Genomic DNA, 25,716 nt, shown 5'->3' with positions numbered 1-25,716 from the left:
TATAATGGATACCTACCAGAGGATTCGTAGGACATTAAATTAGTCGATCAAAACAAAGAAGCCACATAAATACGGTATACGCATTTAGAATCCTACTGCAAAAATCTGCATTTGAAATCCTACATTACTGCGAATTACTGAAGAAAAAATTATTATATATCCGGTATTAATGTTTTAAACTATAATAATCGTTCAAAAATGCATGCTATAAATTTAAATGTCGCACTCTCTAAGCAATGACTTGATAACGATGAAAACTAAAAGTATTTTCCTTCAACAATTATTGTAACCAGTTCAAAGTGATATCTCCCATTCATATTTTGAAGTCGTCAAATAAAGTTACCCGCTTTGAATTTGCTCTTAATCGACGTTCTCTTTATATTTGCGCTAAAATATCTTGTGTTCAAATGGCCTCTTAATCTTCATTTTCACTGGGTTGCTCGGCGCGGTTCGTCGACAACTTCATCACAATATATTTTACTCAATGAAAAATTTCTACAACCTCTCTGTTAATCTCGGCAGTGCAAGTATGTGTAGGGCATTGAGAATTATAAGTGCTCTAGCTTAACTTACAAGGATGACATCGAGGAATGAATGGCCCCTAATTGCTGAGAAAGAATTCCAATGGATACCGTGAAATCAAAAGACCGCTCTACTGTGTGTTCATGCGTCACCAATGTTGGAATCCTGCTACTTCGGTAATTCGTATTGGAGGAGGAAATTATTCCTGTACTTTTGATCATGAGTATGAGGCTTAAATATCCACGACTTTGTATCTTGTTCTGGTGTATCTTCCTACTTCCTAGAATGGCGGAAATGTGTTTTAGTGTCCTAGGGGAAAAAGAGTAAATAACCGCTGTGGGACACTTAGAACACCCATCTTATGAGCTCTTCAGGATATTACTTTACATACAAATGTTCTATTATGAAATAAAACAGCTTATGCTTGACGCACCAATATCCTCATAATATTCTCTCGTTTACGCATGTGATCGCATCGCTATGACAGTAGTTATGTCAACAATTACCAATGGTACTCTCTCTTTATCTTTACAATGTACATTTGTTTAGATGATGAGAAACTAAAAAATCAAAATCCATACGGAAAATTGCCAAAATACTAATAGCACGAACATTCTTCGCATACATTTCAAATATAAACGGACTGAAGTGTCTTGACCTTCCGTTGTTTTAGAGGGATGGACAAATTCTTTGGTTCCATCGTTAGGGAGTTGAATATTTCCGAGGTCCACAGATTTAAAAAATTACCAGATTCTCAAGCCGACTTACACAAGTGAATGACTGTATCATGAATCTTATCATTGCGTTTAATGCGTCGTCAAGTGTAACGATAATTCGTTTCGAATTACCCTTCCCCTTTCTTAAACATTGTTTCGAATTTTCATTTTCTCTTAAGGGTCCGGCCAGATCCAGCTGTGGCAGTTCCTCCTGGAGTTGCTGTCGGATTCCTCAAACGCCAACTGCATCACGTGGGAGGGAACGAACGGCGAATTCAAGCTCACGGACCCGGACGAGGTGGCGAGGCGGTGGGGCGAGCGGAAGTCCAAGCCAAACATGAATTACGACAAACTGAGCAGAGCACTCAGGTAGGTCATCGAGTGACGCGGATTGAAGGAAGTATTCACTGATTGCTTGCATATCCTTCACGCCGTTCCCTTTCGGAGGAGGCAAAGTAAAATACCCGATGTTAATTTACTTCAGGAAAAATTACTCCCCTTAATAATTTATTCAATGCAGTTCCGTTCTTCCGTACTCCCTTCTCTTCTCTCCCATTCGTAAATAGTTGCATACATGATTCTTAATTCATTATATTCATTTTCTTCAGGCTTTCTTCGATAATATACATCCATGGATTCCTAGACTAACCTCTTTCTTTCAAACTAATCTATCTTCTCATATGTACCTCTTTAGCTTTTCGGCATCCAAATAGTCCCCCAATGTGATCTATAAGAGCTTAGCTCACTCGCTGATTTCGTACGTTTAGATTGTCAGTAGTTACTTCCCAGTCAATTCATTTCCCACTCTATCTCTCCCTTTCTTCACAAAGTAAAATCCTTAGGCACACCATACCAACAGCATTTAGTTAGCCTTTATGCTTATCTTAGCATACCCAAGCTTCATTTCCAAAAAATAATTTGAGGAGTACACTTTTATTCATTGTCTTTTATCCCGGTCATAACCACTTCTTACTCTAATGTATTTTTAATGCCTGCATATACTAGTAGTAACCCTAACTACTCGTACTTCTCAAAGGTCGTCCTTTTATATTGGCTGTTAAAATTTTGTTTTCACTGCCATTGCGCAAGTTTTTTGCTATAAGCTCTCTGAAATATTTTTTTTCAAAGCTAAGATTGGTCTGCTGGCAAGAACTAGGAGACAAAAATATGAAACTACAATATCTTACATCCAACTCTACCATACGAACCTGAAAAACACTCACCCATTCAAATGCATTTCGGAAGGATAAACTGGGAATTCAAATTCAAATAAAAATAATCGGAGATTATCGATTTCCATAGCTAATTCATGAAAATATATTAACAGTAATTGAAAGTGGCGTTGATAATATGATCATGCTGAATCATCGCGGATTGATTTCAATATTTTGGAAAATTGTTTTCTTTTCAATCTTTGAATTAGTTTTGAAATTATCATTTTGGTAGAAGATACACAGCACGTCTCCCAAGGGGATTAAAAAATAAAGTTGATTTCCAATATTTGCGTTATGATCATTCTCATTAAAATTTCTCAACTCAATCCAACAAAAATCATAGTATCATGTATATATATATATGGTGGGTCGCGGTAGTCCAGGTGGTAGAGCGTTGGACTACTTACCCAACGTATGGAGGGCCTGGGTTCGATTCCCGGGCAAGCCGCTCGGGGCACCTACCCGCTAATAATATCAACAGGACCTGACTACAAAGTCCGTTTTTTTTGCCCCCTCATTTTTGTTCCACTGAGACGAACGCTGACTATCGTATATTATATTTAAAATTCAAAAGTATTAGGTGGTCAGTTTCATCGCATTGTTGATCAGATATCAATTTTATTCAGAATTGAGGTTACATTTTTTTATTCTTAAGTTTGATCGTCAACGATCAGTGATCGTCTCAGCGAAATATATCTACATCTACTAGATGAACGAACTCTTCAGTCTGCTCCAGATGTCGTTTTCAGTTGGTAGATTGAAACGTTGAGGTTTTTTTTAAATATACTCCACATGCAGCAGAAAATTCCGATAACATTATTTAGCAAACCTTCTGATCACTGTGATAACCTTCAAACGAAGATATTAAAGATTTTCTAAGTCGATCAATACATAGGCAGGAGGAAACATTATATTTGACATCCATTTTCAAGGAAAAACTCACTTCATTTCAGATGGTTAGCAGAAAAGCGTTTTCGCTCATTTCAGTAAGCAATTCTTGATTTTCACGAATTCATATCTAAATTCTCCTCGTCTAAATAGTTCTCGCGCATATCGGACATCTTTACGGTGCGATTTATTTAAATTTCCTCTGTAATTACGCGAGGAACCGAGAGCTATTAAAGTTTACGTCTTTCCTCGCGATAAGGTTTTTATCTTAATTGACGCTCCGTCAAGCGAAATGAGTTTCTCCCGCGATGAAATCGAACAACCTTTCAGATAAAGCGACGTTTCCGTCGTTAAAGATTGACAAAGCCTGATATCTTTAAGAAGTGGGCTACACAGGACGATCATAAATGCATCTCCTCGAAGGAATTGATTGGAAGAAATGGCTTTTCCACTGCCCATGCCGGACGTAAATGCCTGAAGCATCGAATTCCCGACAGGTTTTCATCTATATACGGACAAAGTGAAAGACTGGCGGAAATACACTGCCGGAGTCTCGTGTAAAAGAATGCTGATTAACGGTCACACTCTCCCAAGGTGTGATAAGATATTGCGTGTAATCTTGAAGAGAAATCAAAGAGTCAGAAATATTACAGCGGGTGTTCGTTCACGTTCCGAGAGACATAAAAGGATTGAAATATATGCCCGCGCATTAATTGTAAATTTATATCCACTCGTTAGATTAATAATCACTTCAACTTTGGTAGACATACGTTAGATTTTAAAAATAGTAATCTGTAAAACAGCTTATACATCTGTAAATGAATATATTTTCTTGTCAAATTTGGAAATCAATGAAATAAAGAGTGATAATGCTGGCGCGAAACTTTCTATAGGCGTTTGAATGATATTTCCCTTAAAGTTATACTCCAAATAAGCAGATTATGAAAGGTGATCGATTTAATGCGCGCGTATATGTATATATTTACCCTTTAATCCACAAGAGGATGATCGTAAAAATATATTGCACAATGAGTGACAAAAGATTACCCAGTTGATGCACGTTTTCTGCTATCGAATAAAAGCCCCAAATTACCTTTTTCCCTGGAAAAATATTATCGTTATTAAATTTCATACACAATTCATCCGCCGGATAAAAATACAGATCAGCCAGTGCATAGACGACGTGTAGTCATTAGCCTGCTTTGATGCTAATGTAACCAAATAGTCACAAAATCAAGCGATTTTCCACCGCAGCCACCAATTTAGGTGGCAGTATTTCATTTACACGTACAAAACATCGAACGCTATGCTCAGTCCTCCATAAATCTCATTTACATAATCACCACACTCTCGGAGTATAATCACGTGACCCGGGGCGTTCGTCTGGAGCGATAAAAACCGCATAAAGACGAGTAATCGCTTGTCATATACTCAATGAGACCAAATATGTACTTCTTTATCTATAGAATATCAGCATATATATATATATATATATATATATATATATATATATATATATATATATATATATATATATATAGTATAAAAACCTACATTTGTAAAATATTTCACGCTAATACCTGGAAAGAGTTTGGCATCCCTCCAGAAAAAACCTTTTATCTGATTAAATGAATTTTCTCATGTAAGTATACGTAAAATTAAAATTGAATAATGATATCTCACGGACTTTGAAACGTATCCCCTTCCAACATGCTGAGTGAAAAAGTTCTAATCAAGAAATAAGCAAGACTTCCAAAAGATTCTTGAAATTCACCAAGAGACCAAATACACAGCGTAACACACCCTTTATAATATCTGGGGATATTGGGTGGATTTAAATTTTGATATTAGGGTTCAAGTAACGATTCAATATCAATCATAGCATAATATATAGTAATTAAACTACGCTTTCGACTGATATCCCATATTACGTCTTTTGATATGAGGGTATGTTTGAAAGGCCTAGAAGGCTACGGGCATAATATTGGTAAATCGCCACATACAAAAGAAACAACTTGATTGCGTTACTTTGGCACTGTGGCTTGTTGCATATTTTTTGCGTGGAAGTTAACGGCAATCCCCAATAAAGACTTCAGTAATTCCCTATCACACGAGCTCGCAAAACGATCAGCAACAGCAGAAACCGCCCTAAATTTTCCCTCGCATTAATAAACTCACGTACTGAGACCCCCCCCTCCCACAACCCTTGAACCCACAGAGATGCCACAAGATAGAAACGCGAGGAGGCATCCGAGAGGAGGGAAGTCGGTGGTGGAGGAGGCAAGCAGGGAGATGGGAGGGAGAGAGGAATGGCAGCAGCAGAAGCAGCAAGCAAGCAGACAGTGTGTTTGCACGCCTCCATGGTGTGATACACCCCCACCTTCGCCTACACCCCATCCACCCACCTACCCTCCCCTCTGCCCCAACCCTTCCCACCCCTCTCCCTCACATCCGACCAACCAACGCCATCCTCTCACACAACCTCACTCCTTATCTCCTCCTCTCTCTCTCTCTCTTACCCACTCCGCCCCACCCTAAACCCGTCACCCTCCTCGCCCCACACACACACACTTATACCCCCACCTCCCTTTCCAACCAGTTCACGGGCGCGTGGTCGATATGAGCCTCTGCGATGGCGTTCCCTTGGCCTCCCCTCTCTCCCTCTCCCGCCCTTGCCCGCCACCACTCCCCTGTCCGCGGCGTGTGGAGTGCTGCTGTCGCGACGGCGCAGTACCTCCCTACGCCAACCCCCTCCCTCTTCTCCCCACCTCTCCTCACCCTCCCATTCTCAACTCCACCCGGAATCCCCTACACACACCGCACGGGGGAGGGAGGGGGGGGCGAAGAGATGTAGGGGTGGGAAGGCAACGAACGTCCCCCCCCCATACCGCCCCCTCTCGCGAGACCACCCCTTGCCCCGGTCCAAAATAACCCCCCTTTCCCGACCGTCCGACTCCCCTCTCCTCATTCGAGGAAACCAAGCTCTTCGCCTTTATTGCTTCAGTTTCCTCCGGCCGCTCTTCCCCTCCTTGAACGCCCTCCCGCTCCCTCTCCCCCACACCCTATATCCATCAATTCCTCATTTCCCCTCCCTCCCCCTTTCAGCCATACCTCACCGCCCTTACCCTCTCATTACCCTCTTTTAATGTAAACATAGATAGGAATCGAAGCAGTGGCTGTGGTTATTGTGGGAGGCGCCCGACGAATACTCAGGTCATATGCGCACTGTGGGCTAGGTGGCCAGCTCGAATAGTTAGAAAAGGAATTGGTGGGAGGAGAGAGAGAAACGGCGTCAACAACATTATCCCTGACTAAAGGTCCCAATTAAACGTCGGTCTCAGAAAGTGTCCACATCCGCAGTACGGCCTTCGTGCTGCATACGAAGAATAATGAGGGAAATATTTGAGACCCCACACTTAAGTAGGCAGATTCAAGGCTTCGGGCAACATGAAGAGTACGTTAGGTAAAGGTCAAAAGCTTCATAAAATGTAGTCCCGAGCGTTTTTAAAATACCTTTCCCCTTAGCGTAATCCGCGATCACGGCAAAAGGATATAAATACCCCTATATTTTTTATGCAAAGATCTTTTTGTTCGTGTTTTCCATCGATCAATGCTTCACAAAACACATTAAATTCTTCCAATAATTAGTAAGTAAAAAAAACAATTTTTTTAACATACCCATGCCACACGCCCATGTGGGGACTTGCGGGGTATGTAATACATACATTGATTTACACACAATGCACCAGTGGGAATGGGACACCACCGACAAATTTATCAACTTTGGTCATCAAACTCGAGGCCCTATCACGGATAGTCAGATAGAAGTAGATATTGGAACACCGTTTTCAGATCTATAGTATAGAAGTAGCGCAGACAACTGGCCCTTAGGTATTGTTTAGGGTAAGAATTTTGACAGGGTCTACCATGATATTTAACTTTACAAAGATATCTATAGCCTTGTCAAAGACTAATTCTGAATCATCCGAGGATTAATTATACTCAAATATGTGGGGTTCATATGAGTAATAGAATTCTCCAATACTTAAAAGATAAATTCAATTTTAATCGCTACTTGGGAAATTGTGAAATAAGATTTTCATGTTCAATATTCCCAACTCTGCTACTCGAAATTCGCAAAATTTAAGCGCGATAGCATAACGTTGAGTGGTTGTAACATTTTTACCTACAGTTCCTTCCGGTTAAATGAATATCGACAACTCTTCAATGATTCTTTTTACGGATCCAGAGTCTACTCGCTAACTGTTTTTTAAACTAATTTACTTAATTAGTAATTAATAGGGATACAATACAAGATTCCAATTAGAGAGGTAGTGATTTATCTATAATCCGTGGGCCGTTGGTCACCGAATTTTGACGTCATGTCTCAAGCTCGTATACATACAATTCATTTTACTGGGATCGTTTCACTGAAGGTTTCTAAAATATTTTCGTTGGTTGGCAGAGCTCAATGGAATTGATACTCTGTGTAGTGAATATATTAAAGTTGATCTAAGATGCTCTTGGATAAAGTAATACATAAGCAAAAACCACAAATTTCTCCTAACACAATTTCGCATAGCCAGTACCGAATTAACTCAGTTGACAGCAAATTGAACAGGATGACTTATGAGCCGTTGGTCTCTTGTCTTTTTTGCCTCCTCATTCTGGACGACAGGAGAATAAATGAATACAGGAAGCTTTTTTCATGCCAATCTGAGTTCCAAATGAAAATATCCACAAATCCTATCCTCATTAAATTGTTTCTTGTTTTCCCATGAAGTTTTCATTTTGAAATTCCGGTATTTATTAGTTCAAAAAAAATGACATTGGAAATATTTAATACTCATGCAGTTTTTTAAGGAAATAATTTGTTTACTCGTTTACCACGGTGGCATCGTATAGCTTCGATTCTTATTTCCCTATTGGCCTACGAGCAAAAACATTCTGCGAATAATATGTGGGGATTTAAGGGACCCAACAAATAGGCGATAACTTACGGGGTAGTTAAATTTCAGTCTTTTAATACTCACAAAATTAGAGCCAGTTATAATCAACACTAAAAATATTTAAATTTACTTGTGTTTCATCATTAAAATGCTGCATGTTAAATTGCTTCGTTATTTTCCGGAGAAAGGGTACTGGAAATTATGAACATTACTAATTTTCAGTCTGCTTCATACAGTATTGCAAAATTGACTTTTCCTAACCAAATTTGTACAATTATATCCTTAGTTTTAATTAATAATACTGCCAAAAATTATTCTAAATAATTTGTAAAAAAAATTGTAATTTTAAGACATAATTGTGGAATCAACTAAATTGAGTATGATAGTAACTTTCGCCTTAGAAACATCTCAACTTTTTCTGCAATAAAATCATCGGGCAGTTACCCATTGCTAATTATAAGTTGTACATGTTTAAGTGAGCAATTTTATACTATGGCAAACTGTATAATACCCCTAAGAAAACAGCGCTAAATAAACTTAGAATTTATATTATGTTTGAAACCGACATTAAGACTACGGGAGGACTTCTGCCAACCCACCCCTCACTCCATTGCCGCATAAACCCAGAATCTATCCCTTTCCTTACCGATTTCTCAACTCCACCCACTCCTTCCTCCCAAACCCCTTTCCCTGCTTCCCTCATCTCCCCTACTCTCTTCCTTTCTAACTCTTACCCCCCTCTCACTCCCTTCCTACCCCTCCCCCCTCACCGCCCTCGGATGCGCGGAATCTATTAGGAAATCAGGCAGGATGTGCATGTCTCCGGTCGGCACGGAATGGCGCCCCAATCGCCCGGGCTCAAAACGCCGAGGAAAGCCCTAATTTCCTTTTGCCCTTCCCTTTCCTCAACCCCACCCACCTTTCCTCCACTCCTCCCCCGCCATTCCTTCCCACCCGACGCCCCCTCCACCCCAAACCTTTTCCGTCTTCTCCTTTTTCCCTCACTCCGCCTCTTCCCCCATCCCTTCCCCTGTCCCACTTCTTTCCCTCCATCCTGCTGAGAGACGAAGTGAATTGGGTTAAACGGCGCGCTGAAAAATTTTAATGTACGCTGCAAAATATGATGCCCTTAATACTGTTAAAAATAAGACGTAAAGAGTTTAAATGTTGCGAACGAAGCGGAAGAATCTGGTATAATGTATATGTAAATTATAAAAAATATAAGACAATAATTTTTGTGAGGCACTGAGATGAACCAAATTACATATATATGTATATATAGGCATGGATTTTAATATTATTATTATCTGGCAATCTACCGGTTAAGGTCAGTTTTTTGGATGGAAACAAATAACAAATAAATATTTTGTGACTCCTAACAAAACACAATCCAGCAACCTACTCTACATCAGGCCTCTCTTCATCTCTGAGTATTTCCTTCCTCCCTTCATCCCATCCAACATCCCTATCCTGTCCCTGCCCTTTCCTCGTTCGCCTAACATTCTCCCCTCTATTACAGTCTTCAATATCCCACTGCCGTACAATATGCACCCTTCATCCATTTTTCCTACCTTCTTAGGATTTCTCCCAACAAACCCCTCTCCTCGCCCACACTACCTAGTACCTCCTCATTTGTTTTCCTTTTGGTCCATTTCACCCACTCTATCCTTCTATACAAACACATTTCAAAAGCCTCCAATCTACTTCTAACATCCTGCTTCGGTGATTACGTTTCCGTGCCACACATAAATACGCCCCATATCAAAGTTTTTACGAGTCTTTTCATTATGTAAGCAGATGGATACTAAGGGAGATAAAAAAGGATGTATACAAATGAATGACGATAATACCCACTAGGTTTAGCAAATCACAAATTAAAATCTGTTTTCTCCAGAATGGAGCTGATATTCGGGAAACGACCGTGTCATTTTGTTTCACACTATCGAAACAAAAAATGTTCTCCTGTAAAATAGCTAAATTCAAGCTTTTAATTAATGGCAATTAATTAATAATGTAGGCTCGAAATAGAACTTGGAAATTTTACCATAATTTCAATCATGTATGTGAAAAGCCTTTTCCCTACAAATGCTTGTCTCACTCTATCTATAGTTGAATCTACATAGCATGAATTAGAATATCAAAGGAAAAAAGTTATCAAACCCATCCAAACCATAGTATTAAAAACCTCATGGCAACCTTTTTTTTCTTTTTAATTTAATTCCTTTTCTTGGTAGTGTGAGATCAATGTCCTACTTGAAATGCGTACTATTTACACTTAAGAAATATAGTTATGTGATATATATAGAATGATGTTTGATGCAGCAGTAGTTTTCATCATTTTTATCTATGATATAGCAGAAACTAGACAGGAATTTTCTCCTCTCGTTAAACCTTCTAATTTTTCAATCTTTCTAAAATTCAAATCTTCCCTTATTCGGCTTCGCAGTCATTGGCAATTCCCTTGCCTCACAGAAGACCTCTTCTTTGGCCGACATTTTCTCTTCCGGGTCGTCCCCCTAGCCTCTTACCGAGGTCCATCGGAATTTCCTCCCCTTTTATTTCTTTCGGAACTTGGCTAATACTCCCTTTCCTTCTCCGTCATTCTTCACATCCTCTTCTCACCATTCCCCCAGCCGTTTCCGAACACCCCACGCCATCTATCCCGTCGCCTAAGTTCTCTATGGCCCACTAAAATTCATCCCCACCGCCAGGCATCATGCATCGTCATCAGCGTACACCCGCATTCACACGCCCACGAATATATTCCAGCGTTTTTGTTTGCTTCTTTAAAGTTACCTTTTGGGAATAGCGTTCGGATGATGTTTCGCACCCACCAGGCTCGTTTTCTACGCCCGCGCTAGTCAGCTAGGAACTGAGCCAGTAGGAGCGGGAATTGATTTTTTTAATCTTCTCGCTCCATTTACATTTACTCAAAAGAGTATTTCAAATTATATTCCAGCAAAATTCAGCCTCTTTAAAAAAAATATTGCCTAGAAAATTCCACGGAATCATAGAGATGGGAGGAAAATATTCCACAGTATTTATAATTTCTCCCAGTTATTTACCCAATGATAAAAAAAATTGTGCATCGTATGAATAGTTTAAGTGTACTTTAACAAAAACTACTCCTTAAACAATTAAAATGACTGAGAAATCTTTCACATTTATGTGGCTAATTACCAATTACATTGTAATAATTGTGGTACTGCAAATTAGTTCATGAGAATAAATACATGCACTCGTAAACTCGACTTCAACTCATATATATCAGGTTAAAGGTAGGGTACAGTCAACAGTAGTTTAGCCTTACAGGTTGTGGTTTTTCTGAGTGAAATTATTTACGCGTCTGACTCTTAAAATTACATTACAGTAGTTGGTAGTAAGTTCTTTCTTTGTAATCTTTACCTATTCATTTGATTTAATGATTGCGTTAACGGGTGTGTTAAGAAATGGCGAATACGATAAAAGATTTAGCTTTTTGGCAGTTCTATATATGGTCGTGATAAATTTAGTTGGGTAAGGCAAGAGGGGATGAAACATTATTAGAAAGGTACATATGCACATTTCCGTGCCCAAACAATGGCATTTACCCACAGGAACGCGTACTATAAACTATTAAAAAAACTTTTACTTTATCTATGTCACATTTCTTCTATAAATGGTTGCATAAGAATCCTTCGTATAATTTTAGAATTATCTTGAATTTTTTCTCTATTGTTTCACATGACTTGTGAACTCTTTAATTTTTCATTCACTTGCGGTCAAAACTGTTTTCTGTTTTTCTTCGGCTAGTCAAAGCTAAAAAACATAGTGGCTGCATACATTCCGTTGGGGCTAGTTAATTTGACTCTCGTTATAATAACCCCACAATATGCTAATGCTAACGCATTGTAGAATCAGTGTGATGGGCATGGGATGAGTAGTAATCATAAGAAAACGAAGATAATGATATTCTCAAGTACTAGAAAGCCTAAAATAATCTTACAGTTGGGGTATATAAACTAGAACAGGTAACGTGAATGGAAAGGAAAGCAAAGGATGAGGTTCTAGTCTTGGTAGAGAAAGAGAGAAGATTGTTGATAGAAATTCGAACAAGGCAGGACAAGTGAATTAAAGAGATACTGAGGGGCTGGATGCTGAAGACTGTAATAGAGGGAAGAATGTTGGAAAAGTGATGCAGAGGGAGGAAGAGATAAGGCATTTTGGGTGTAATTAATGGAGGTAGGAAGTATGTAGAGCTAAATAATGAGTTAATTTAATATCCAGGATGGAGCTTAGGGTATTTTATTTCATGAATACTATTATTACAATCACCCACAACCCTGTACCGGACATTTTTTTAATTGTGCAATTCCAGTTCGGCCGTGTATAAGGGGAGCATGTTGCCTACGCTTGCTTATACTTATGTGTAACGAGAGACGGTGGTCATTGTTCTCAACTCAGACGATCCGTTTTTAAATCCAGTGATCGACCGGATTCACCGACTCACGCTAATTATCACAATTGAGAAAATAAAATCTACATCTTTTCAACCTCAATCTCCTGGAAGTTGGTAATTCCAACAGACGACCAAGTACGCGAGGTTTTGTTCCAGCATAATTACTTATGTCTGACACCGTTTTATTACTCACATCAGAAAACCGGTCACGTTTGTCTAATTCTTCAGTCAATAATACAGTATGCAAATGAAACTATGATTAAATAATCCCCAACAGTAATACGAGGGTCATCCGGAAAGTAGTACCCGTTCGTGCCGCATGAAGTGCTGACGACGCGAGTAGCCGCTGGACGAGGTCAGATAGCTTCAGTGGCTTGTCTGCCTTCTCTGAGCCAAGTTGCGTGACGCTAGCATTGCCTGTGTTGTTTCTGTGATTGTTTACAATGTTTAAAAAAATTGAGAACGCCGCCAGTTGTGAAGTGAGGGCAGTGATTAAATTCCTCAATGCAAGAAACGTTCGCCCATGTGATATTCATCGCCAATTAAAGGAGGTGTATGGAGACAATGTAATGGACGAGTCGTCTGTTCGGCGGTGGTGTCGCAACTTCAACATGGGGAGGGGGAACACACACGACGATGAGCGTTCGGAGAGACCGTCTGTCATTACAGACCAACTGGTGAGCTCAGTTGACGAATTCGTGAGGAACGATCGGCGCGTCACAATTGATGACATCTGTGAGCATTTTCCCAATGTTTCTCGAACAATTGTTCATGAAATTGTTAAACACCATCTGCATTATGCAAAAATTTGTGCAAGATGGGTCCCTCGCGTATCTCAATGAGCTGGCGGCGAAGGACTATGCAGCAGGAATACAGAAACTTGTCACACGTTATGACAAATGCCTTAATTTGCTTGGAGATTATGTTGAGAAGTAGTTTAAAGTATCCTCTTTCAAATAAAATTTTTTATGTTTGTTAATATTTACTTTTGTGTCTTTATTTCACGAACGGGTACTACTTTCCGGATGACCCTCGTATAAGCAATAAAATTGCTGAATGATAATAGTCGTACAATTAAAAATTAAGAGAAAAATTTGCCGAATTTTGCCCCTCGAAGCAAATAACGGGCCGATGCGGTTCACTTTTAATCCCGTCTGAGACACGTAAGTAATTTTGCTATTAACTGGCTTGCTGACGGAAAGATAACCTTCGCTATCGCGGTAATCAATATTCAATCATTACTACAACTGCTATCGGAATGAAAGAGGAATAAACTGGAAACCATCCAGAAGATTTGACTATCAATCCTAAAATCTCCAAAGAAAAATCCTTTTGACTTGAAAAGTATCGACAAAAAATATTTGAGATTTATGCCAACATTTTTACCTAAGTTATTACATCCAATTCTACCATACGAACCTGCTAAGAAACACTCACCCGTTCAAATACATTTCGAAAGAATTGACTGGGAATTCAAAATAAACTAAAATTAATCAGCGCTCATCAATTTCCTTAGTGATATTCATGAAAAGAAATTAACGGTTATTGAAACTGGGATTGACTACCGAGAGAATAGATAATATGCTCATGCTGAATCATCGCGGATTTCAACGTAAATGTAAAATTGAATGTATTATTACCCCCATTGTACTACGGTAGTAGAGTTCATGCCAATAAAATTAGAGAGGTCAAGTGTTGACCAGATAGATGTAAGATTTCATTTTTTTCCACGAGCGATAAGGGATCAAGATAACACTGTCCGATCGTGGTAGGGTCATATTCGGGTCAAAATTAGTCTGGTGTGTATTCACCCCCTGCCACATACCCTAGCGGTGGCTTCGGGGTATTAAAATGAAAAAATAAAAATAAATTTATATAAAATAAACTTCTATTAAGTACATTTTCTAAGTACACTTCAATATTTATGTAAAACGACATGATAATCGATCTAATAACCGAAGCTAAGCGCACACAGATATTACAGATACCTAACGATGATATGGAGCTCTTTTCGATTGCACGATAATTCGAACTCATCAAAATCACACGATAACTCAGTTTCCAGGTTAAGTTGTGACATAAACGATGCTCTTTCCGCTAATAAAGTGAAACATCACGTCAAGCATGTGCTGAAGTAAATCCGACTTTCATTGTTTCATGAACCGACCTCAAAAGAACGACTCGGCCTCCGCCGTGTCGTCGATCGCGGAGGGATACACGGGTCGACACGGGGAGTGGGAAAACAAGAAGAGAGGAGAGGGCGTGGTAGTAGGGGCACCAGAGAAGGTCGAGAGGGTGCGGGAGGGTGAGGGAGCGCGGATAGGGAGTGGGTGGAGGGGGCGTCCGGTATCCTCGTTATCAACGCCTCCTCCTCCTCCCGCCCCCCTTAAACCCCCTCACCTCTCTCCCACGCACACATATACACACACACGCACATACACACTCCCTCCCCGGAAATAAGGCCCTCCCCCGCCCTTTTCCCGAGACTCCAGATTGTCAATTAAATGGCGGTATGCGCACAGCCCGCCAGCCGCTTCCCTTTCCCCCCCTCCGCTCCTCCTCCCGCTCCACACAGCCTCCCTGTTCTCCTGGCCCGTAATCCAATCGCTACCGCCCCCTTCCCTCCCCATCACACCCCCCCCCCGCCGGTCCTTTCCCTTCCCACACCCCTCACCCCCGCAGTTCACCCCTTTTTCCCTCCTCGCCCCCCCCTCCCTCCCCGATCTCTACCACCTTCCGGGCGGGAGGCCGTTTCCTTCAATTCTGAGAGCCGCCGTGCACCTTGTTCGATGAAACGAGCCGCTCTCCTCCAGGTCGTCGCCGTAGTTTTCTCGTGCTTTCGCTGCAGGTCGGCTCGGAGAAAAAAACTAGTTTTAATATCAGCATGGAGTAAAAGGAACCAGCATGTACTGTGTCCCTTTCGCCTGAAGGTCGCATCAATTCATAGACTATTTGTATCTCCAGGACAAAGTTGTGAATGTATCATTCATATTAACGTTTAAATGATGAAGAACCACCGATGTTAGAAAGAGGAACATCATCTCTATTATTGGGGGCTCAAATACTGAAAATATAGGTCACGTAAAACTCATGGCTCGTTTCCCTCACGTTTAATATTCGGTTGCAGCAGTTTAATTAGTTTTTTTCAACGTAGAAACACCTTAAATCAGGTGTACACAGCCTCCGACAATTCATTATCATAGCATGTAGCTTAAATGCAAACGAAACATGTTCACAAGTGCTTAAAGTATGTATTTATGACGGAATATCAAAAGCGGACTAATTTCCGCATTCAAGCCATGCACTAAACCGAAGCCTAAATGAAGCATATATGTATGCTTCTGATGAGGACGGTGAAGGGAATGAAAAAAAACACATAGATTGCAACCCCCAGATCTTTCTTTCCAGCTAAAATGATTTCCTGTTGTGCCAAGAGTCGAGTTCTGATAGATATGGTAGAATAAAATTTCAATAATTATGAACATACATGTAGTTTTCCATTTACGTCGCGTTGATAATGGCAAAAGGCACGCGGTATGAAGAGTTTTAAGCCCTTGAGTGTCCTTCTTAATAATACAATGTCGGTGGGAAGACAGATGTAATTAAGGATCGGGTCTCATTCAATTCTCATTCACACGTTCCGCTCGTTCTTCCTGACCTACCCAAAGAGCCTACCTCATTCGCATTCTATTTCTCTCTCTCTCTCTCTCAATGCATTCACTCGTACTGCCAGAAATCAACCACGGACACGTTGTAAACAATTTGATTCATCCACATAATTACACCCCATCGCCTCGGACCTCTCCCATTAGTCTTCGCTTCAACCTGTATCAGGCATCAAATAAGATTCCGCTTCCTTCGATACCAATCTCATCTCTCAACATTTCTTGAAAAATACCAGGAATCGGATAGAGTAAGACTCGGATTTCAGACCAATATGGTATCGTATAGTATTACATGCCATCCAATGTGTGTCATTGTTCATTAATCGCTCATGACTCCCGTCTTCTCCTTTTTCAATATTACACATAAGGTCTCCCAGCTTGCGTATATCCAAGCATATTGTCATTTTTCCTATCAGGAAATTTTAACGGATTTCGAGCTCCAGCATCAAACCTAAATTTCTTAATTTTGAAGCATCTAAATTATCCCTTGGCGCGTTTCCTCCTCGTATTCAAACCTATTGGGGTAAAAAGTTTATGATTTGATCCAGCTCCATTTTTTTAAATGCAATAAAACACATGAAAATAAAATAGGATTCTATAAAAGTTTTTTGAGGATATATTGAAAATCTAATACATCTTTTGGTGAATTATTTTCTTTATCATACAATCAATGGTTTACCGTCATATTATTTACACTGTGCTTGAATTTTCTCTTCGCATATATCTCTTGTAGGGATCATCCAAGAACCTCCTCTTCTTTACTTTATATAATCTCCTTGCTCGGGCTCATTTTTTTACTGTACTTTATGGAGTTATCAATATTTATCACTTCGTACAATTTTCAAGATCCAAAGAAATACCACAAAAAATACCCGCTCTCCGTCCCTCTTCCCTCCGGTAATCGAACCACGGTCCTCCCCCCCCCCCCCTAAGTTTCTCACGCAATCCAACGCCGCACCAATCCAACTCCTCCCCCGCAGTAGAATGTGGAACAAAGTGAACGGAGAGGGAGAGCAGTCGAAAAAGCCAAAATGCTCGTCATAACCCACACATATACATTGCTCTTCGGCGTGGCTTTTTTTCCACCTTTTTTCTATTCTCCCCTCGATTTCCCCACGCCAAAAACCACCGACGCTTTTCTCTCCGGGCCACCCTATTTCGAGCGCCCGCCCCCGACCCGCGACCCCTCTCACCCCGCCTCGTCGATCGCTCTCTTCATTAGCCCAGGCCGCTTTACCCTCCGCACCATGCCCCGATCCCCAAGGCAGACTTTTCGATTCACAACATGGTCACTGCTGCCTTATTCCAGACACGTAGTGTAATGGAACCCTGACTCCATTCTCTCCCTCTCTCTCTTCTTTCTCTCTTTGGTTCATCTCTTATTCTTTTCCACTCCTCCGATCTTTCATCTTCTCCCACTCCACCTAGCTATACTTAAACTCGCCCACTTTCACTCCCACAGCCAGCCCCTTGCCATATCGTATCGATGTACGTGAGATATATATATTTATGTGAATGTATTAATGTATTTAGAAGCACACTTTAACAAGCGTGCTTGTATACGTACAGTACTCATGTTTAAGGAGAAGGCCGGGATTGGGGGAACCAATAAGAGAAAAGTGAACGTATTATGAAGTACCAAGTACTACGGCTGCTTTCAAAGACTTAATATTACTATGTAACTGTACAAGATTTATCTAAGGTTCACCAATGAGGCAATGTACAAACATCTTTCGCTAAAAGGATGCGACTCATCAAAATAAACTGGGAAACATGCGAAAGACAAACAGTATTCAATATTTTGCATTTTTCTACGCATATACGCATACGGTACACGAACACACTAAGTCATAGACAATAGTAAAAGCATTCTGAAACCATACCAAACTCTTTCATTGATCAAGGTCGTTAGGGCCAACTCAAATTGCCGGCAATAAGTAAATTTATGTTTCTACGTTGGAACTCAATGATCGCTGAAAATTGATTACTAAGAGAAGCTTTTTTACGAGGTCATTTAGGGTGAGCAATTCATTTTTGATGAGCGATCAGTTTCTATTCACTCAATATAAATGCGATGGTCAGCTAATATTTAGTATTCCGTAATACCCCGGAGTTTTACGACAATCGGAAAATCCAAGCATAGTGAATAGGCTGTCGAAGCATTGAAAGCATGGGACAGCAGTTCAGAGAAATCTTTTCATGCGGAAATTACATTTGGGTAAGTATATTTTAATAAATAATATTCTATTTATAATAAAATTTATGAAAAATAGCTCTTTAGCGGAACTGATAAAAATAATTAAAATAGATAGATAACATTGTTGATAATTCCGTCTTAATATTCATTTGAACAGTGAACTTTCAAAAGAATAGGCCGCCAATATGCAAAGTATTATTCTGTAAGATATCCCTTCAAAGGAAGGTGGAAGTATATATTAATCAAGTCAAAAGAGCTTCAAAAGGATTCGTGAATGGGTTAATGCTACCCACACAGTTCCAATTATATAAAATTATGCAGTATTTTTCTCTCCATTGACGAACAAATAACCATAAACAAAAGTATAACTGCATACCCATACCGACTAGTGGAGTATAGGGCTTCACCCATATCTGTGGCAAATTTCAAGTCTAAATACGCTGCTCTACATGTTTCTGAGCAAATTATTGGATTGATCTTGAAAGACGGCATGGGAAATAATTTTAATTCCAGAACAAAGCCACCTTCATTTTTTTTAATATATCTCTACACCTTTCCGTAAATCCCCTCACTAAACGGAGAAGGAAAGTTCAAGCCTATGGGAACGGAAAAACTTTATTCGGGAATTGATTGACGTCATGTTTGAGGGGTATAAATATATTAAGAAAATTTTTCTCAAATATATAAAAGATTTGGATAATTTGCCCGGATTTTTTATTGATATTGTTGAGAAAAAACAAGAGAAGTAAGTGTTGGGCATGGTGGAAGAAGAGAGCGAAGTGTTGGGCATGGTGGAAGAAGAGAGCGGATTGTTGGGAGAAATCTAAAGGAAGCAGGAAAGGTGGATGCAAAGTATTTTCATTGGCATTGAAGATTGTGTTAGAAGGGAGGTCATTAGGTGAGAAAGGGGTAGGAATACGATAGGCATTTAGGAATGGAATAGAGGAAGTATGAGAAGTTGAAGAGGGGCTTATTGTAGTGTCAAATTTAATGTTCCTTTCTTAGGGGAGGAAAACAAAAACATCGCTGTACCGTCGTGTAGTCCGTGTCCATTCAAAACCAGTTCAGTACCAAAAATAATCATATTTTTTAAGAAATCAGCCAAGTATATCTGTTTCTTTTCTTTATTCTAGTTCAGTCACGCATTCTATGACGAAGCAATGTTTACGTGTACCTTCTCTTAAGCCTACAGTTCCTCGCGTAAAACCTTTACTTGCTAATATTTATAATGCGTAGTCACTGCCAACACTTTAGAGCCATATCAAAGCAACATTTTTCTAGAGACTACATGAAATCTATTGAAGCAATATATGTTAAAATTTAAACGAATGATTGGACCATATGAGAGGAGCAAAATCCCTTTTGTTAGCTAGATAATTTTCATTTTTGCACTCTACCTGGTTTTGAGTTTCAATGGGCCTTAATTGACTTTCATATTTAAAGAACCTGTGACTTTTGTGAAATTTCTAGACAACATTCCCCTGTATGGCGAAAGTTCAGCAGATCCCTCGATTAATATTATTAAAACCTCAGGGAAAACAAACCAAACTCAACAAAATATTTGCATTATTGGAGCTAATCGAAGGCCCACACTCTTTTATTTTTTTCTTAATATCCTGTGAGTAATTTTAAATCAAATCGGCGCTACCTCTTATAATGACCAGTCGACAGAATGGATCAATCAATCCGAGAGAGAGCTCAATTTTTACGCACGGCAATGTCTCCGTCCAATCGAAACCCTCTCCACCACTCACTCCACCGTTGCGAATTCAACCCTCACCGAGCAACGGGAGCGATTTTTTTGTCATTTTTATCCCCAGAAATCCATCAACTGTGCCCCCACCCCCGTGCCCTACTCTCTTTACTCTTTTGCAACCCCCCCCCCACCATCCCCTCTCCATGAACCCCCTCGTCCCCGCCCCGGACTCCGGTATCCCCGAAAACCCCAAGTCCCACCCGAGTTCGCCTCCTTTTTGTCCGCGGAGAAAGGGAGAGGAGGAAGAGCCGGGGCGGAACCGTTTCTCCTCTCTCAACCTTCCATCCCCTCGCACTCACCCGCAGATTGTTGAGGCTCCACCGGGTCACGTGACGGGGCCTGCATGATGATTAAGGAAAAATGAGGGAATTTTTTTCCCACAATCTCTTTCCCTCTCGACCACCCCACACATAACTTTTCTCTCTCTCTCTCTCTTCTATTTTCTTGGTGACCAAACCGGTCCCGATCACCCGTTTTCTTTCCTCCTCCCCTCTATTCACCTCCCGTTCGCCAAAAAAATTAACCAGTGACCTCGAAATGCTCTCTTTTTTTGGATTTTTACGTTTTTAATGTCAAATACTTTTATGATCTAGCAAGCGAGGGAAAGGGAGAGAGAGAAGGGAGGGGGGAATTCACCCTTCAACCCGCACTTTCTCCACCAACTCCGCACTGAGGAAAAATATATAAAAAAATAAAGATAACGCCCATTCATCGATCCGCTTCTATTTTTGGGACCACACAGGAGATATTTTCATTTATTTTTCTCCTTTTGGTTTTATTTTATTTCTGTGTAGTTGGTCGGTCGTTCCCGTGTTTTTTCGAGGAGATTTCCTTTTACGATTCCGTGATTATTTGCTTTTTTTTTCGCTCCGGGGAAATTTTGAGTCCGCAATATTCGAATCGCTTTCCGGTCGGGCAGCCGAGGGAGAAAGAGGCAAGGAACAAATGAAAGATTCACTGGTTAACGCAGGTTGGTTCGATCGCACCCATCAGCCTTCCCTGATATTTTTCTTTTATGTAATCCCCACGAAGTGCTCTGCAATAGGATTAGAACGCATGCAGATGTTTTAACATGTAGATATCAATTCCTAATAGCTGCTACTAATAAATTATAAACCCCTGCAAAGTATGGTTAACTCCTTTGAAAAATATTTCATTTATTCTTGGCGAAAATTATAGAACGAGTTATGTTATATGTACTGTAAACGTGTACATTATGGAACGATGTATTTAAAATTTTACATCTGTAACTAAAACATATTATCACAATATAAATATTAATAAATAAATAAATATATATATAGATAATTATTAGTCAATAAGATCTGGCAACATTGCGTAATCGTTGCCAAAGTCGTTGTTAAAAATATATCAGAGATGAAGAAGAAAAGTTATAAAGAAAACCTTTTCTCCTAAGGTATAAACGTCCTGTCATCGAGGAAGTTACACAAATTATCCAACTCACCAAGATGAAAAATTGCATGTAAATTTCAAACGAAAACAATATCATGAATATGAAAATTAACATTTAGCGGGTTACACAAAATCATTCATCCTAAAAGTGGTCACCGAAATAGTTTTTTCTCATGTTAATAAGTTGTGCTAAGTAATTAAGAGGTAAACTCGTAAGTTCATTGTTGCGAAGACAGGTCACTCTTGATGAGTAATGCTGGTAATGCTTGCAAAAGCCCTTATGAAAAATATTTTTACAAGAAGCTCCATTTGAACAAAAAAACATTGATTCAAGGGTCTCCTACAGTAAGGATAATTTTGTTGGTGTAAACTTCAAATTAAAATTCCTAAAAAATTTTCAGAAATACTTCATCGATAATGTGTTGGAATCTTTTTTTTAGGGATTATGGAAAGAGTCTTTTTTTCGTAGAGTACCAGTGCGATCAAAGAAACGAAAGAACACTTTGCACTCTTGAACCCCCTTACCTAGGCAACGCTCATGTCACCTAAGCACGGATATGCGGAGCATGAATGCATGAAAATATACTTGCAACGGCATTAATGTGATGTATGTACAGTATTTCTTAAGTTTTTACGCTGAACATGTAAATCGTCTGGGCCGGAAAATCAAGTGCCCTGTGAGGATTCGATATAATCTTAAAGGTCATCATCCTATCTAAAACATCCAGCCAGTTACAAATTATCTTCGATAAGGGCCACGCCAAATAGTAAAACCCTTCAAGCACGAATTAAGATTGGCGAAGTCAAACTACGTATTCAGAACTAATAATATACCGTATGCAAAACCCAAGGATATCATTCTACTGAATCATTTTTGAAAAATATCGTGAATCAGTTTGATGATGACTCTTATGATGGTATATACATAGTTCATGTTATGACGACACACGTCTGTGCAGTACTCACCGAGATTAGACAACGTAAAATTTGTTAAATTCAGGAATTGGCGTCTGATCATTCGTTAAGATTTAGATTGAGAGATGGTGGCCTAGGTAAAATCGGTGAGGGAAACTGGTATTTTCATTTCAATGATAAAGTCACCCCATGTGATAAAAAATATGGTATTTCATTACGATGAAACTACATATAGATATTTCACGGTACAATTTTTAATGGTATACTCCACGTCCAAAGGATTTTCATCTTAATACTAAACCTCTGGTCAAAAAACCCACTTGTTTCTCAATCGGATTGCTTAAGGTCCTTATTCGGTTTACCTATATAATAAGAATATTTTAACCCTAAACTGCACACTTTACACTAAAACTAGCACTTTTCATTATGAAAAAAATCCTAGAAAATCAATTCTATGACAAATGCCGGGTTTTTTTTAAATCTCATACCCTATTTTATTCCCTTCGCTGTCGCGTGCTGATATCATAAATGATTATCGCGTTAAATAACTGACGGGAAATATCGAAACAAAAAAACTGTTTCTTTTTTTTAGTCGCAACTCACACTTAAAACAGTTTGCACCTCGACCAATCAGAAATAGAAAACGTCGCGCAATTCGAAGTAAACTGAAAGGTGACATCACTCAATTCCATTCCGGAGTCAAATGGGATTCGAGAAAATGTTTCTTTTATTCCCCTTCGAAAAAAAATTTCCCCGACTTTAATCGCATATACCCCTCTGTTCCAGCAGTTATCGACTCTTTATCCACCAGTTATGTGGCAGTTATCTCTCTTCAATTCCGAATTTCAATGGCTCCGCATCCATTTAGGGGTTCTCGCCTCCCATCTCCCTTCGCGAATGAATGTTTTTTTTATCTCTATCTACTCCTCCCCTCTCCATGGCAACCGACCACCTCCTGCTCCCCTCCCCCCTCTCCGCCGCCTAATTCTCGCACACCCCGCTCCGTACGCCACTCCACGGCGACGAAATTCTCACACAAATGCCATCCACCCCCCATTCAGAAGCCGGTAACTCAATAATGCCCGTCCTCCTTCTGCCACCCCTCCTCATCACCCATCTCTCCTCTCCCTCCCTCCCGCTGTAACAGATTGCTTGTCTTCTTCCCCACGGCCGTCACACTCCCGTCCCCTCCACCATCAACCCCCTTCCCCACCCAGTGTGACTGCTGTATCCCTCTCTGCCCCCCCCTTCACGTAAATTCTCCCCTCCTCCTCCTCACACCCTCCCCCCACGGTCTCGCCACGCTCACACCCCCTGGCGGGGCATTCGGAGAGAGGCTAATTCCCGCTCCCTTCGGCAGAGGGACCTCGAAGCAACAGATTCCTGACGGGACGCGACTGAGAGAGCTGGAAGCGCAAACCCGCTCACACAAATGAACGAACTCACATAGAGGAGGAGTGTGAGTGGAAACACACTCGCCGAATCCTTAACCACCCGTTTCCTCTTTCCTCCTCCTCTTTCCCCCTTCTCGCCTCTGAATCTACAAACTTTCCAATTTTCTATTTACGGAGCGCCCTGATTTAATTTTCCGCCGGGAACCCTTCCAGGAAAATAAACCGCGATGCATCCTTGCTTCTACGTGTTGGTCGTTGTATCGTTTTCTTACCATGACCTAAACCCTCCCCCCTCATGTCGATAAACGTACTCCTCTATAAGAAATATTACTCTAGTGACATTCTGTATTCAATCCACTATTTGAAGAGAGAAATGCAAGTAACGCCAAGCATGAACGCCATTAATATTCAAAATAATTGAGATATTAAATTCATAGCAAAAACCTATACCTCTCCGACACGAAAGCAATTTCCTTTCGTTTCACTCTTAGCCAAGAGGAGAGAGGTATTACAACTCCCAACTGCGCGTAGGAAAGGACCAATTAAATCCCCCAAGTAAGAAATCCAAAGTCTATTCGTAAGGTGAATCTCACCTGCCAATGTGAATTTCACGAATTAACTTTCTGCTTCGTAGAAAGCACACTTTTATTTCATTTCCTTCCGACCATTTTGCAGATACTAAAATCAATTCTCGGCGTTCGAACCGAAATTTGGCATAACTTATAGACAGTAATGAGTATTAGAATAAAACTAATGGCATGTAAAATTAAAACATTCATAGTAGGGGGCTAGGTAATTTTCTCGCTCTCCACCTGCGGTTTACAGTAAGTAGCGTCAGTCCCCAAAAAGTCACAGAATTAGGATTTCGCTCGGGGTGCCCATGTCATACCCCATGATAAAACTCGGGACGCTTATGTTTATGTACGTAGTTTAACGTTCTGCATCCTTACTGAAATACTTCTCAAATATATGTATTACGTTACAATGCCCTCTCTCTTTCATAACTAAAAATACAAGTATCCAAAGTCATAATCGAAATGAAATAAAAAATATTCAAGGAATGGAAAGAGCATAATTTTCAGAAATAACTAGATAATCAACAAACAACCTTATAGTGCGTCGGTAAAATGGCAAGGACAAGAATATGCGCTTTTGAGATGCTAGAAATGAATTTAGGGCTGTCTTCATTGCATGTTCGAGTTATTAATTCCAGTATTACTTATCCCAACAACCCAACCCAATATTTAAAGAATATCAAACAGAACACTATCACTCAATACCTACTAACTTACATATTCCACCCTCTTTCCATCTCTGATAATTCTCTAGGTGAATAATATTGCTTTTTATGTGATATTCCATTGATTCTAGACGCATAAATTCTAAATATTTTCTTGATACTCTATGCAGTAATAACTTCCAATCATAGTAAGGAACTTTTCACGAGCAGAAGCTGGAAGTACCACACCCAGTAAATTCAGAATATGATAAATAAAAATTCAGTAGCATTTATTAACTGGTTATGTCTTAAAAGTCACAATAACTACGATAATTTCCTAATTCTAATGTTTTAGTTAATGGTTTAAACATAGCAAAGCCCATGATATAATCCAAGGTATTTTCATATTTTATGTTTTAAATGATACCTA

The 25,716-nt window shown here is 39.9% G+C and overlaps 1 protein-coding gene across 1 annotated transcript in view; it reads left to right on the top strand.

The window, feature by feature from the left end:
• The window catches only part of Ets65A (DNA-binding protein D-ETS-3), a 185,345-nt gene that overhangs the window by 122,104 nt on the left and 37,525 nt on the right, over positions 1 to 25,716 (top strand). The window contains exon 5 of the mRNA XM_071590294.1: positions 1,418 to 1,607. Within this exon, the coding sequence (XP_071446395.1) occupies positions 1,418 to 1,607 (190 nt within the window). The remainder of the gene's footprint in view (positions 1 to 1,417; positions 1,608 to 25,716) is intronic.

This window comes from Hetaerina americana, unplaced genomic scaffold (genome assembly GCF_022747635.1).
Source record: "Hetaerina americana unplaced genomic scaffold, ioHetAmer1.1.p SCAF_4, whole genome shotgun sequence".
Classification (NCBI taxonomy): Eukaryota; Metazoa; Arthropoda; class Insecta; order Odonata; family Calopterygidae; genus Hetaerina; species Hetaerina americana.
Note: the sequence above shows the minus strand (reverse complement) of the source record. Positions and strands in the feature narration are given on the sequence as shown.